The 12931-nt window shown below is 30.7% G+C and overlaps 1 protein-coding gene across 1 annotated transcript in view; it reads right to left on the bottom strand.

The window, feature by feature from the left end:
• Positions 1 to 419: 419 nt before the first annotated feature.
• LOC134715241 (xaa-Pro aminopeptidase 1-like) overlaps positions 420 to 12931 on the bottom strand; it is a 31118-nt gene continuing 18606 nt past the window's right edge. The window contains exons 17-23 of the mRNA XM_063577290.1: positions 12786 to 12846; positions 11819 to 11888; positions 10962 to 11066; positions 9209 to 9280; positions 7144 to 7220; positions 3150 to 3248; positions 420 to 965 (exon numbers count right to left, since the gene is read on the bottom strand). Coding sequence (XP_063433360.1) covers positions 846 to 965; positions 3150 to 3248; positions 7144 to 7220; positions 9209 to 9280; positions 10962 to 11066; positions 11819 to 11888; positions 12786 to 12846 — 604 coding nt within the window. The 3' untranslated portion in view covers positions 420 to 845. The remainder of the gene's footprint in view (positions 966 to 3149; positions 3249 to 7143; positions 7221 to 9208; positions 9281 to 10961; positions 11067 to 11818; positions 11889 to 12785; positions 12847 to 12931) is intronic.

Below are 12931 nucleotides of genomic sequence, written 5' to 3'. Positions count from 1 at the left end.
TGCATTTCGTTGTGTTTAAATTTTTATAAAAACTCTTGAAGCTTAATATATTAGCACAATGAACTCTGAAGTAAACATGTGAAACACAAATGATATACAATCATGGAACCTGAAGTTAACATGTGAAACACAAATGATATACAATCATAGAACCTGAAGTTAACATGTGAAACACAAATGATATACAATCATAGAACCCTGAAGTAAACATGTGAAACACAAATGATATACATTCAACTTATCTGGTGGGTTTTTCTAGCAGAAATTTTAGTAAGATTATGCACATAATTGTTGTTAAAACAAGTGGCGGATGATCCGCGGATCCACCGTTTTGAAAAGAGGGGGTTCCAACCATATTATGTCCCCATTCAAAAGCATTAATCATAAAAAAAAAAGGGGGGGATTCCTACCCCTATGCTAAACGTATTACTGTTATCATAGATATTTATGCAACACTTGACTAAAATTCAATTTTTATCAAATGAAAGTCAATCAAACTATAGATTCATGTCTGTATTTCAAAATAGAAAAGACTAAATATCAAGACATGAAGATTCTTCATTATGAATTCTGTTTCAGCTCTGAATCAATATTTAATATTGTAAGCTAAGGTTTCTTAATGATTTTATTAAACATTTTCAACCATCCTAAACAAAGAATTTTCTGCACTTAACCATTGAAACTGACATAGATTTCAAACTTAAATAAAAAAAATTCTTCTCTAAACAATGTTTATCAATTTGTATAAAGCTAATCTACAATTGTCTAAGCAAAGATGTCTTTCAGACAACCTTCTTAATAAATTTTCAAATTGGAAACATATTAGAATATTGTAGAGTTTGTATTTAACCAATAGGTTGTGTTTCTTTCATCATCCACTTTAGGGCCTCTTGTTTTCCTTGTCGTTTCAACTCAGCGCCCACTTCATCTCTGACTTGTGTATGGTAATCATTGATCCAGGTCATCTGTAATACAAGAACTTAATTACTATTTTTTTTATTTATTTACAAACAATATTTTACCTACTAAATTATCTCCCCATATGCAACATTTTAATGATCAATGAATGGTGAAAATTCATCTGTTTTACAAAAAACAAATAACTAGATATATTTCAAACAATATGTGACCTACCAAATTATATCCCCAATTGAAGTAGTTGACTTACAAAATTATCTCCCCTATTAAAATATTTGATTTACTAAATTATCTCCCTTATTGAAATATTTGAGTTGAAATTATCTGCCAATCTGCAATATTTCATATATTTCAACAAGCAATGAACTGTCAAACTGAAATCAAGGTAGAGCAACCCTGTCTAATACACATATATTCCTTACCGGTATACATTCTCATGCAAAATATTATTATACTATTCATATATCTTTCATACTTTTTGAGATATAGATATCACAGTGAGGTAACGGAACTGCACGTTTTATAATGTTTTGGTCATTTGGGAGACTGTTAAGTGGGGCTCCTACATTCAAAACAATAACAAGTTGCTTGATGGGAAGTTTGATGAACTCAAGTGTTACTATAAAACACTTCTGCTTCCAAGTTTTGATAATGGAAACATTCAATACATATATATGAACCAATCAAATAATAAATACAACATATATAAATCCTGTTTCCTTTTCATAAACGTGACCTACCAACTTTTTTCCTTTATTTGTGACAATTTTACCTATCGTGTTTGTTTGTTTTGTTCTTGCATCATTATCATTATTATTAAATTTGATGCCACTGTCGTACAAGCGAGAGGTTTAGCGCTATAAAAATCTATCGTTTTCTACATTTGAAAATGCCTGTACCAAGTCAGGAATATGTCAGTTCTTGTCCATTCATTTTTCATGTGTTTTGTCATTTGATTTTGCCATGTGATTATGGACTTTACGATTGGATTCTCCATTGAGTTCAGTATTTTTGTGATTTTACTTTTTGTTACTTTGTCACTGAGTCAGTCCTAAAAACTTGAGCTAGTGTAGTGGGAAAAAGTTGTCAATATAACTAAAATAGACTTGTTTCACCAATTCCACTAAACAAATATTTCATTAAATATTATTTAAGAAATAATTCATGGGGGCTTGAATATATTGTTATTTTACCACGGGTTGGCCCTTTATGACAAATATTTTACCCTGAGCGATAGCGAGGGGTAAAATATCGGCATAAAGGGACAACCCGTGGTAAAATCTAGATATATTCAAGCCCCCATGAATTATTTCGATTCTAATAGGACAAATACGACAATTTTTTGGGATCGAAGCGCTCTAGGTGGAGGCCATTATTTGCCGTTCCCATAAATTTACGCACTTGTAGATTGGCGTAAAAGAACGGAGCAAACAGAATAAGTGACATGCTCAAACTATTCACAAAACTTATTTAGATAGATTTGGATGAATTTTAATGATAACTTACTGATATGTCTTCTATGTATATAAAAATATGGGCTTATACCACATTTTAGCATCGTTGTTTACGTTTCCTTGTTGTGATGTTTTTCGATCAAAAGCGTGTATTTTCCCGTAAAATGCTTAAATTATAACGTCATCATTCTATGACGTCGGACACTTCATTCATAAAAAAACATATGACGTGGGAGTACGATCAGAACAGCCAATGCAATATATTCATATTTTACCACGGGTGTGTACTCAAAGCGTTTGAAGGACGTCATGTTAGAATTACACTTATGATGATGTCATGTCATGCATTATTACCCACAATCCTTTACCTGATCAATAAAAGCTTTAAATGAGGGACCTAATGTATAAGAAACAAAAGATCAAAACATTTAAGTGTAAATGTGAACACTGATATATTTTTATAATAATTATATTTATTGTATAGCAATATAATATTTCCCACAGAAAGTTACCAAAAGTTAGCGTGCAATAAATTCCAATATTGCACTAGTGCAATAAATCTTCAAAATTCCTGACGTCATCAACGACAAAATCTTATTTTAAACCAATTTTTAATTTCAAATATTACATTGCTATACAATAAAAGGGTTATTGCATGAATATTGGGGAATATTGTCACTCGTAAAATATATATTGCACGAGCTTGCTTGAAATTCTACTCAGGACAATATTCCCCAATATTCATGCAATAACCCTATAATATTGGATAGTTCATACCTCTTTTTCTGTAAGTAATGATGGATCTATCATTTTATTCTGAAGTGGTACTAAGGTGATTGTTTCAAATGTTAAAAATCCTTTGTTCTTAAAGTTGTGCTAAAAACAAACAAAGTATTTAAAAGTATATAAGCAAATATTAAATCTGCAACATTCTACTGTTTTCATTGGAGATTATGATCACCTCTTTAAAAGGTTATATTAGGTATCCAAAGCCTTGTTTCTATTTTTTAGCATATTGATGGTCAAAATAAAAAAATCTTGCTAATTTAGAATTATGAATTTATGACATCCTGATTTCACACAAAACAACTATGAAGCAGACCAAAAGAAAAAAGTTTATAGAGACTTCAAGAATTTTGTTTAAGAATTGAATGCTCTTTTTTGTAAGTTTATTGGGGTGTTACAGCATTGACCGAAATACATTTTGTATGAAGCGCTTCCACTAAAAATGTGCACACGGTCCATGCTTTTACAACCCTATAAAAATACAAAAAAAAGCATTCAATACTTATAATTACATTTTTTACCGAGGATCATGAAAACACGCCTTTTGTCAAGTTTTTATTTCATTTACCTGTGCACTTTATTGTGGCACCTTGTGTCATCATGAATGATAAGTCGCTTTGTGTAATGCAATTGATTAAGGAATATCACGAGATTGCCAGTAGGCCAATCAGAATAACATATTATAATGAAACAAACATCTAAAGTAATTATGTTAAAATGAAGACGCTCAGAATACAAGAAAGCTAATGCATCAAGCTATGAAGTTGTTCAAAGAATATTGACATTCTTAATAACATGTTAAGATTCTTGCAAAAGACAATTAAAAAATACACATTGAATGCCATTTTCTTGATACATGTACATTATTTACAGATGTTATATATAAAGTAAGGACTTGATGTAATTAAAGGTCAAAGATTTACAACACATGGCATTCTTGACCTTGAAATACATTTTAAAGAAAAACAAGAACTATCTTTAAACAAGAGGCTCTCAAGAGCCTGAATCGCTCACCTGAATTTTTTTTGTTTAATCTCTCATCAATGATTATTTTGGCTTTTCAATTTATTTAAATGTTCTTTGAATCGTCCTATTCTCTTCAAAAGCAAAAAAAAAAAAAAAATCTCCTTTGTTCTATTTTAGCCATAGGAGATAGATGTTTCTTGACATACAAGGAAATGAAATATAAAATATATACTAGATACTCTGAAACTCTGAAACTCATTTAGCCTAAGTTTGGCTGAAATTGATACAGCAGTTTCAAAGGAGAAGATTTTTTAAAGTAAGTCAACATGATGAACAAATTGTGAAAAAAGTCTTTAAAGGGCAATAACTCCTTAAGAGGTCAATTGACAATTTTGGTCAAATTGACTTAATTGTAGATCATACTTTGTTGATCATTTTTGCTGTTTACAGTTTATCTTTATCTATAATAATATTCAAGATAATGACCAAAAAACTGCAAAATTTCCTTAAAATTACCAATTAAGTGGCAGCAACCCAACAATGGTTTGTTTGATTCATCTGAAAATTTTAGAGCTGATAGATATTGACCTAATGAACAATTTAACTCTTGTCAGATTTGCTCTAAATGCTTTCGTTTTTGAGATATAAGCCAAAAACTGCATTTGACCCCTATGTTCTATTTTAAGTAACGGCGGCCATGTTTTTTGACGGATCAAAAATCAAGCACACACTTTGTGCAGGATAATCTAAGGAACAAACATGCTAAGTTTCATTCAAATTCATTCAGTAGTTTCAGATGAGAAGAATTTTTAAAGTTAGCAAATATGATGAACAAATTGTGAAAATTGTCATTAAAGGACAATAACCCCTTAAGGGGTCAATTGACAATTTTGGTCATATAAAAACTTATTTGTAGATCTTACTTTGCTGATCATTTTTGCTGTTTACAGTTTATCTTTATCTATAATAATATTCAAGATAATGACCAAAAACTGCAAAATTTCCTTAAAATTACCAATTAAGTGGCAGCAATCCAACAATGGTTTGTTTGATTCTGACTCATCTGAAAATTTCAGGGCTGATAGATCTTGACATAATGAACAATGTTACCCCTTGTCAGATTTGCTCTAAATGCTTTCGTTTTTGAGATATAAGCCAAAAACTGCATTTGACCCCTCTGTTCTATTTTAAGTAATGGCGGCCATGTTTTTTGACGGATCAAAAATCGAAGCACACACTTTGTGCAGGATACTCTAAGGAACAATCATGCTAAGTTTCATTCAAATCCATTCAGTAGTTTCAGAGGAGAAGATGTTTGAAAAATTGTTATTGACGACAGAAAAGCTAACATGGCCTTTTAGGCCAGGTGAGCTAAAAAGATATCCGACGTATTTAAATTTGGGTATATGTTTAAAACTATCATTTCGATAACCTTCAGAAGCACAATCATTATGACTTAATGATGCAGGACCTCTTAAATTAAAACTCCATCTGAATGTAAGTACAAAAAATTCTTTACTAAGTCTGGTACGTTATATTAAGGCAATAAAATATAACACCTAAACAATTTATTTGTAAAAAAATCCAGTGCAAATAACAAGAAACAAATATACATTTACTACTGTTTACATTAAACTTAATTCATGGTTAACAAAGCTAGAAACTATTGGTAGCATAAGTAGTATCTTTCTGTTTACATTCACCAAAACCCCGCGGAAATCCTACATGTGTAGGTGCGTTCTAAAGGAAAGTCATAACATGTACGTTCGTACAACAAAGTTTACATTTAAAATTATATAATTGTTCCGAATAAACAGCTGTCATGGATGCAAAGAGCTATTGGAGAAACAATTATTTTAATAAAAATATAGATATTTGTAACATCTAGTTCAAATATTTATAGTTTTTCACTTGCTTTCCATCACGATATAATTTTCGAGACGTTTTTTCAAACACAACCGAATCACCCACCATGACAGCATTTTGTCCAATCACAGAACGGATTTTCGAGCATGCATATTTTGTTGCCATAGTTAAGCGTCCTTAAGTTCAAAGGGCACATACCAAAACTATACCGACTAGGTCGGTAAAATCTTATCTGTTCCTGCACAGAAAAGCTGTCACTCACAGCATGTATTCAGAGGATTTATTAAAGGTGAGGAATACGTAAAATTAGAAACACAAGTGACTGTAACAAATTAATAAACAATATAACTAATTTCAAAGTGAAATTGTTAGATAGGGGTTATAATAACGTGGAAAAAGATGATAGTATTGCTGATGCTTTATCAATTCACCGTTTCAGAATCTAATGCATCCTGGGTAATATTTTCAAAATTGAACACCAAAACGTCTTGATTGGTTAAAAATGCCATAAACAATGGAAATTTAACCAATGGGGTGATGTTATTTTCATTTTGGGGTATGAACAATGAAATTACCCATGATGCTTTAGATTCTGAAACGGCCAATTGACCGTACTGAATTACTACATCAAGTCATATTAACAGAAAAACAAATTATTCCGTTAGTTTTAATAACTAAATATAATCCATATAAAGGTAAAATAAAGAAACGTATAATGAAACACTGGCATTTATTACAGTTTGAAGAAGATTGTGTTCAAATATTCAATACAGCACTAATAATTGTGTATAGCAAACATAAAAGTATTGGAGATATGCTTAGTAGATCAAAGTTGGAGACTTAACATAAAATTGACAGTTGGAACCCTGATGATGGCAGATCTGTCATAATAACTAGATCTATTGAAGAAGAATTAAAATATAAATATATCAATATTTAGTAATACATGAATAATTTTCATATTTGATTAAATTCAAATAATGCATCTTAAAATGACATTCCCAAGCTTAACTGTTGAAACACTAAAGTAGTGTCGGGTCCTATCATACAATATGGGATGCCTGGTTGCACGTGCGTTTTATTATAACAAAACTTTTTTCATGGTATGGTACAATTAATATCCTTGTATCTTCTATTGTTTTAATTCACAAACCTGTGTATCAGCTTTCTTTACTAAAGCCAAGTTTTCTATTCTGACACCAAACTTTCCATCTTCATAGTAACCTGGCTCTGAATGAAAAATTACAACATTTTAAAGTTTAACTGCAATGAAATTGGGATAACAGATACAAAACTTAAAACTTACTGTTCTACTGAAAATTGACACATACTTATTGTGTATATGAAAGAAGTATTTAACTCAAAACTTGTATAAGACCAAGACTCTTTTCACAAAAACATCTTACAAGTTAAAATACTCATAAATCATAAATATTTTTATTATATTTTACAAAAGTTTTGTCACAAGAGAGCTTTATATATGATAGATTTTTATGCCCCACCTACAATAGTACAGGGGCATTATGTTTTCTGGTCTGTGCGTCTGTTCGTCCGTCTGTCCCGCTTCAGGTTAAAGTTTTTGGTCAATGTAGTTTTTAATGAAGTTGAAGTCCAATCGACTTCAAACTTGGTACACATGTTCCCTATGATATGATCTTTCTAATTTTAATGCCAAATTAGAGATTTTAGTCCAATTTCACGGTCCACTGAACATAGAAAATAGTGCGAGTGGGGCATTCGTGTACTGAGGACACATTCTTGTTTTTATCAATTATTAATCAAAGAGCACTGAACAGTAAAGATTGCTTTAATAATGAATTTATCAGTGGGAAGTAAAATTAAATATTGCATTGGTTGTAGTTGATTTAAAAAAACATCAAATCTAGACAGAGGAAGATAACTCTAATTTTTACAGATGGCTTTAACAGTGACATCATTTATATTTTAAGAACAGATATTCGATTCCTGCACCTTGCAAAAGTGATGTAATTTTCTTGACAAATGTTACATCATTTTGTGCCTTGAATATATGACCATATGTAACATCGATAAATTCTGGAAATGTTCATGGATAGGATGTATAGAGTATTATGATCAATGCACTATATTTTGTGTATCAACAAGATAGTGATAAGCCTTGAAAGATTTAGATATCAGGTCAGTCCCGTAAGGTTTTGGTTGCATTTCATGTAATCTTTACCTAAAAACTGTATGTAAAATAGGTGGAGATAAGTATTTTTTGAGTGTGATTTTTCTCTATATATTTCACAAAAGGTACCACTAAAAGGACACTTCCAGGTGCAGGAATTTCTCGTTACATTGAAGACCTGTTGGTGATCTTCCGCTGTTGTTTTTTCTATGGTCGGGTTGTTGTCTCTTTGATACATTCCCCATTTCCATTCTCAATTTTACTTTTTACACGTTCATTTGTTAACAATTTGCTGAGAATCATTGTTATTTTCAGAAAATTTAGTTACAATCTTTCTTTTATAACAGAAAATTTGCCTAAAAATTAAAGTAAGAAAAATTTGGGTAAAAAGGTGTCAGTAGTATATTCATATCAAGGAAAAAGAAAATAACAACACACAAATCAAGCTTCTGTGAGTATTGCATGGCAATACATAGTCCCATACTGGTTAGAAACTCATTGTAATGGAACAAAATTCTAACTTGATCCATATTAACTTGTCATGATATTAACTACATAAAATAACAAACAAACCTACCACCAAATTCTTCAAACAATTTTCTGAAGAAAAGGGAAAAAATCTGAATTGTCATTTATCTTGATACAACGTTTGAACAGAAATCTAGTATTATAAATTTAAAATAAGTATTTCATCAATTCTTATTCTAGGGAAAGGGACTTCAACTGAACAAGGAGAAAAGGTCAAATCCTGATAATCAAACTTACCTGTAACTTGGCTGTGATAAAACAATACACTAAATATCAAATCAATATCTTCAAGCATGAAGAAAAATAGTCTGGAAAACGCATTTGCTGGACTGATGGATTAACAGACAAACAGATGGATAGAGTGCAAACCTAAAGTCCCCTTTGACTTCATTGGTAGGGGACTAAAAATAAACAATAAAACACCAAAAATATAATCATAATAATGGTTCAGTCCAGCCAAATTCTGTTAAATCTGACTTATATTTTATGTGTTGAGAAGACAGAGGACAAATGATACAACATAATAGATTCTTTCTCTTACCATCTGATAAGATCATTCCCTCTTCTAATGGCACATCTGTTAATGAAACTCTGGGACTTATTCCACATGGACCTGTAAATCATAATAATACAACACAATGAATGAACTCAATTTTTCTTAAATACTTTGAAAAAATCTTGGTTTTCAACTTTTCAGGAACTTTCTCCAAAAACATAAACGATACCAATTTCATAACTTAAATTGACAATCCATGTATCAATATAAAATTCTTTCAAGGAATCTATCATTTCTACAATGTAATACTTTCAAATCAAAATATCTATTACTCTCTTTACAAATGCCAGTGTTCTCCCCAGGCCGTTTTAGCACAGCGCTTTTCAGTGCTATTGCAATTCCTCGCAGCGCTATCCAACGCAACCACATCGCTATATTTTTTTTCCGTATTTTTCACTTCGGATCACGTGATCGACTGGTTTACGATTTTTGAATGAATTATTTCCGTTGTATTGAAGAAACTCCACAGGACCAGTCTAATAAATTTTACAAAATGGCGTCTTTGACAGATCAAAATAAACAAAGATTTCATCTATTTTTTTAATTTAAAGAAAATATAGAGGCATATATGAATGAATTGAGATGAAATGAATTGACCGCATTTCCAGACGTCACTCACAAACTTGTTTTACGAAGTTTGAGCAAACGATGATTTTAAAAACAATCAAACACAGGAGTTTGTTACAAATTATTTGCCGGGTTTACTATCCATACAAACCCTGAAAATGAGCATTTCTTTTTTAAAAGTATTAATTATCCCCTATTCGAACTTATAATTGTTTAGTCAGAAATTCTACCATTTGATAACAATTTGAGAGGATATGATTAGAAAAACAAACCCCAACCTGATACGACTGGAGAAATTTACTTTCTCAATGTCCAGCTTGGATGAAGCCATTTAAATATTAAATGTTTAGGTCATTAAAATGAGAATTCTTTATGCTAAAAAATGTCAATTCCTGTCAAACGTCGTAAGGTTAACAGTACACTGCTACAGTTGGTTACAAAACCAAACAGAAACTGACAATGACTTTATTGTTGGTCTTACATGTTTTGCAACATTACCTGATGGAGCTAAACAAATCTTGGCACAGGCAGTCTGGTGTAGATCCATCATGGAAAAAGACTTCTCCTTCAGTTTTATACATAGATAGTGTGAGGATTTAATATATGAATGTACAATGGAGAAAAAAAGACTCTTCTTCTATATCCAAACAATAACATGTTATTAACAAACAAAGCCTCATTAAGAGTTACACTGTAACCTTTCATGAGCATGACTAGTACATCATAACAAGAGGATACATCAACAGCATGATATAATAAGAACACATAACAAATTAATTACAAACAAACCGCATGCCGCGATAAAGTTACTGAGAATTGTCGAAAATTACGCGCTTACCACAGCGCTATCCAAAAAATCTGGGGAGAACACTGTGCCATGTATTTGTATTAAAAAGTTAACTATTACCATTTACTCTGAGATGAATTACAATAATAACCTGTTCTAATAAAGACATCAAACTGTTGAAGGTTTGTCACACTATGTGCATGCTTGAGAACCTTTTAACTGTTTGAAGGGTCAGCAGACATAATACAGGCAAAACTTTTGTCACAACCCAAACTATCTTATATACAGAGCAGCTATAATACTTCTTAGTATCAGAACAGTCTTCAAGAGTATTTAAGCATGTATATTTAACAACATTTAGCATTACATCACTATTGTACATACCTTCATGAACATTAAGGAAAGCTCCCACTCCATGACCAGTTCCATGTAAGTAATCTAAACCAACATTCCAAAGAGATGTCCTGGCTAGTGTGTCTAACATGTGTCCTATAACAGAATATAAGTATTAAGATATATTAAGGTGGTACCCAACACTTTAACTTAAACATGTTAAATTGATTTAGCTCGTTTAATTTTCATAAAATTTTGAAAAAGTAATTAATTTGACACTTTAACAAAAATATAAAAATTTTGAAAATTTTGAACCAACCATTTTATCAGAAAAATTACACTGCTTATATAGCAGTTTGTTGAACACCAATTTTGATCATTGAGAAGCTTACTATTCCCTTAACAACACAACATAATTAAAACGTTTAACTGACTTTACAGAGTTGTCTCCCTGTAGTGTTAGTTACCACCTTAAGAGAACATAGGTAAATAAAACCATACATTGTTATATATTGACCATAAAATATATCGGGATATGAAACACAATTCTTTACAAAAAAAAATCAACACCTATTAAAATGCTTACTCTTAATAATAATCATGTAAAATTTACCAGTACTCAATTAACAAACATGAGGCCAAATACACTTTTCTTTTTTTAGTTTCTGTAGAGTGGTTTCAGGCAGTTGCAAAAAATATATGCATGAAACCTCTCTAAAGTAATACAAAAGTCCCTATTTGGTAAAGGGAGCCCTAAAATTTATCAACTATATAAATGTTTTATACTACAATGGCTTCTTATAAATATTCTACATAAAAAAGAATTGGTTTAAATTACCAAGCAAGTGAAAAACATAAAATGTTGAAGACATATAAAATTAGATGTTTATATGACATTTTACACGAACCTTTGACCCCTTGTGGGAAAACGGCTGTACACAGGTTAATATTTCCTTTCAGAACTCTTGTAAAACATTCCTAAATATAGAATAATCAAAACAAGTAAATTATTGACAAAAATGTGACAAAGATTTGTTTTCTTTGATTAGATTTTAATAGATGGACATGTTCGGTTTACTCTTCTTTTGACTGACAACTAGAAGATACACATGAAACTTCTTAATGTTTGTATGGCAAGATTAATCTACAAAATTGTAATATTTTATGTGAAAGTTATAAAATTTTCTATCAAATATAATTGAAAATAGTTATTAATTAAATCATAACTTTAATAAAATGCTTTTCTATTTTCCATGCATGTTATTTATTTAAAGGGTGACAAAAGACTTAATGCAAATACAAAAAAGACAAATAACTTCTAAATTTGTAGACAGATTCAAAATAAAATATATAGATTCCACAACTGCAACAAGTGTGTTACGATATTTCTTCACTCAAGACAGTTAAATTTTAATATTTAAAGACAAGGCTTTGCCGATCTTTTTCAATAGTTAAAATTTATGTGTCGAGAGTGGAGAAATATCATAATACATGAGTTATATTGGTGGAATCTGTTTCTCTAATGATTTTTATCCTTCTTTTTCAAAGATTTGAAGAAAGTTGTGTACTTTTTATGTACGTCATCAGGCATGGTCGCCTTTTTTCATGACTTTACAATAGGAAAATTCAGAAGAAACAAAGAAAATTTAAGGTCACAATAAAATTTCGACCAATCGTTTGCTGAGAACAAATTTTTCACTAGAGATAAGAAATATTTTTCTAACACCGGTCAGGAAATGTAAAAATAAGCATGAAAATTAGAGAAAAATTCATTTGACATACTTTTAATCACATTTTACTACACAATAAAACGAGTTACATTAAATCTTAACTAGATATACTGTGAGATAATATTACTCTAAAATGATAAGGTACCTTTTCAAAATCTGTTGGTGTTCCAAAGTGCATTGTTCTGGTAACATCTGTTGTTCCATCTCTATAAAAACAAGTATCCAATAAGTAAGTAATAGACAACTTTAGAGTTCGATGCATTTCCGTCAAAAAATCTGGTTTTAGAGAGC

Source organism: Mytilus trossulus, chromosome 4, assembly GCF_036588685.1.
Source record: "Mytilus trossulus isolate FHL-02 chromosome 4, PNRI_Mtr1.1.1.hap1, whole genome shotgun sequence".
NCBI lineage: Eukaryota > Metazoa > Mollusca > Bivalvia > Mytilida > Mytilidae > Mytilus > Mytilus trossulus.
This window is presented reverse-complemented; position numbering and strand designations above follow the sequence as displayed.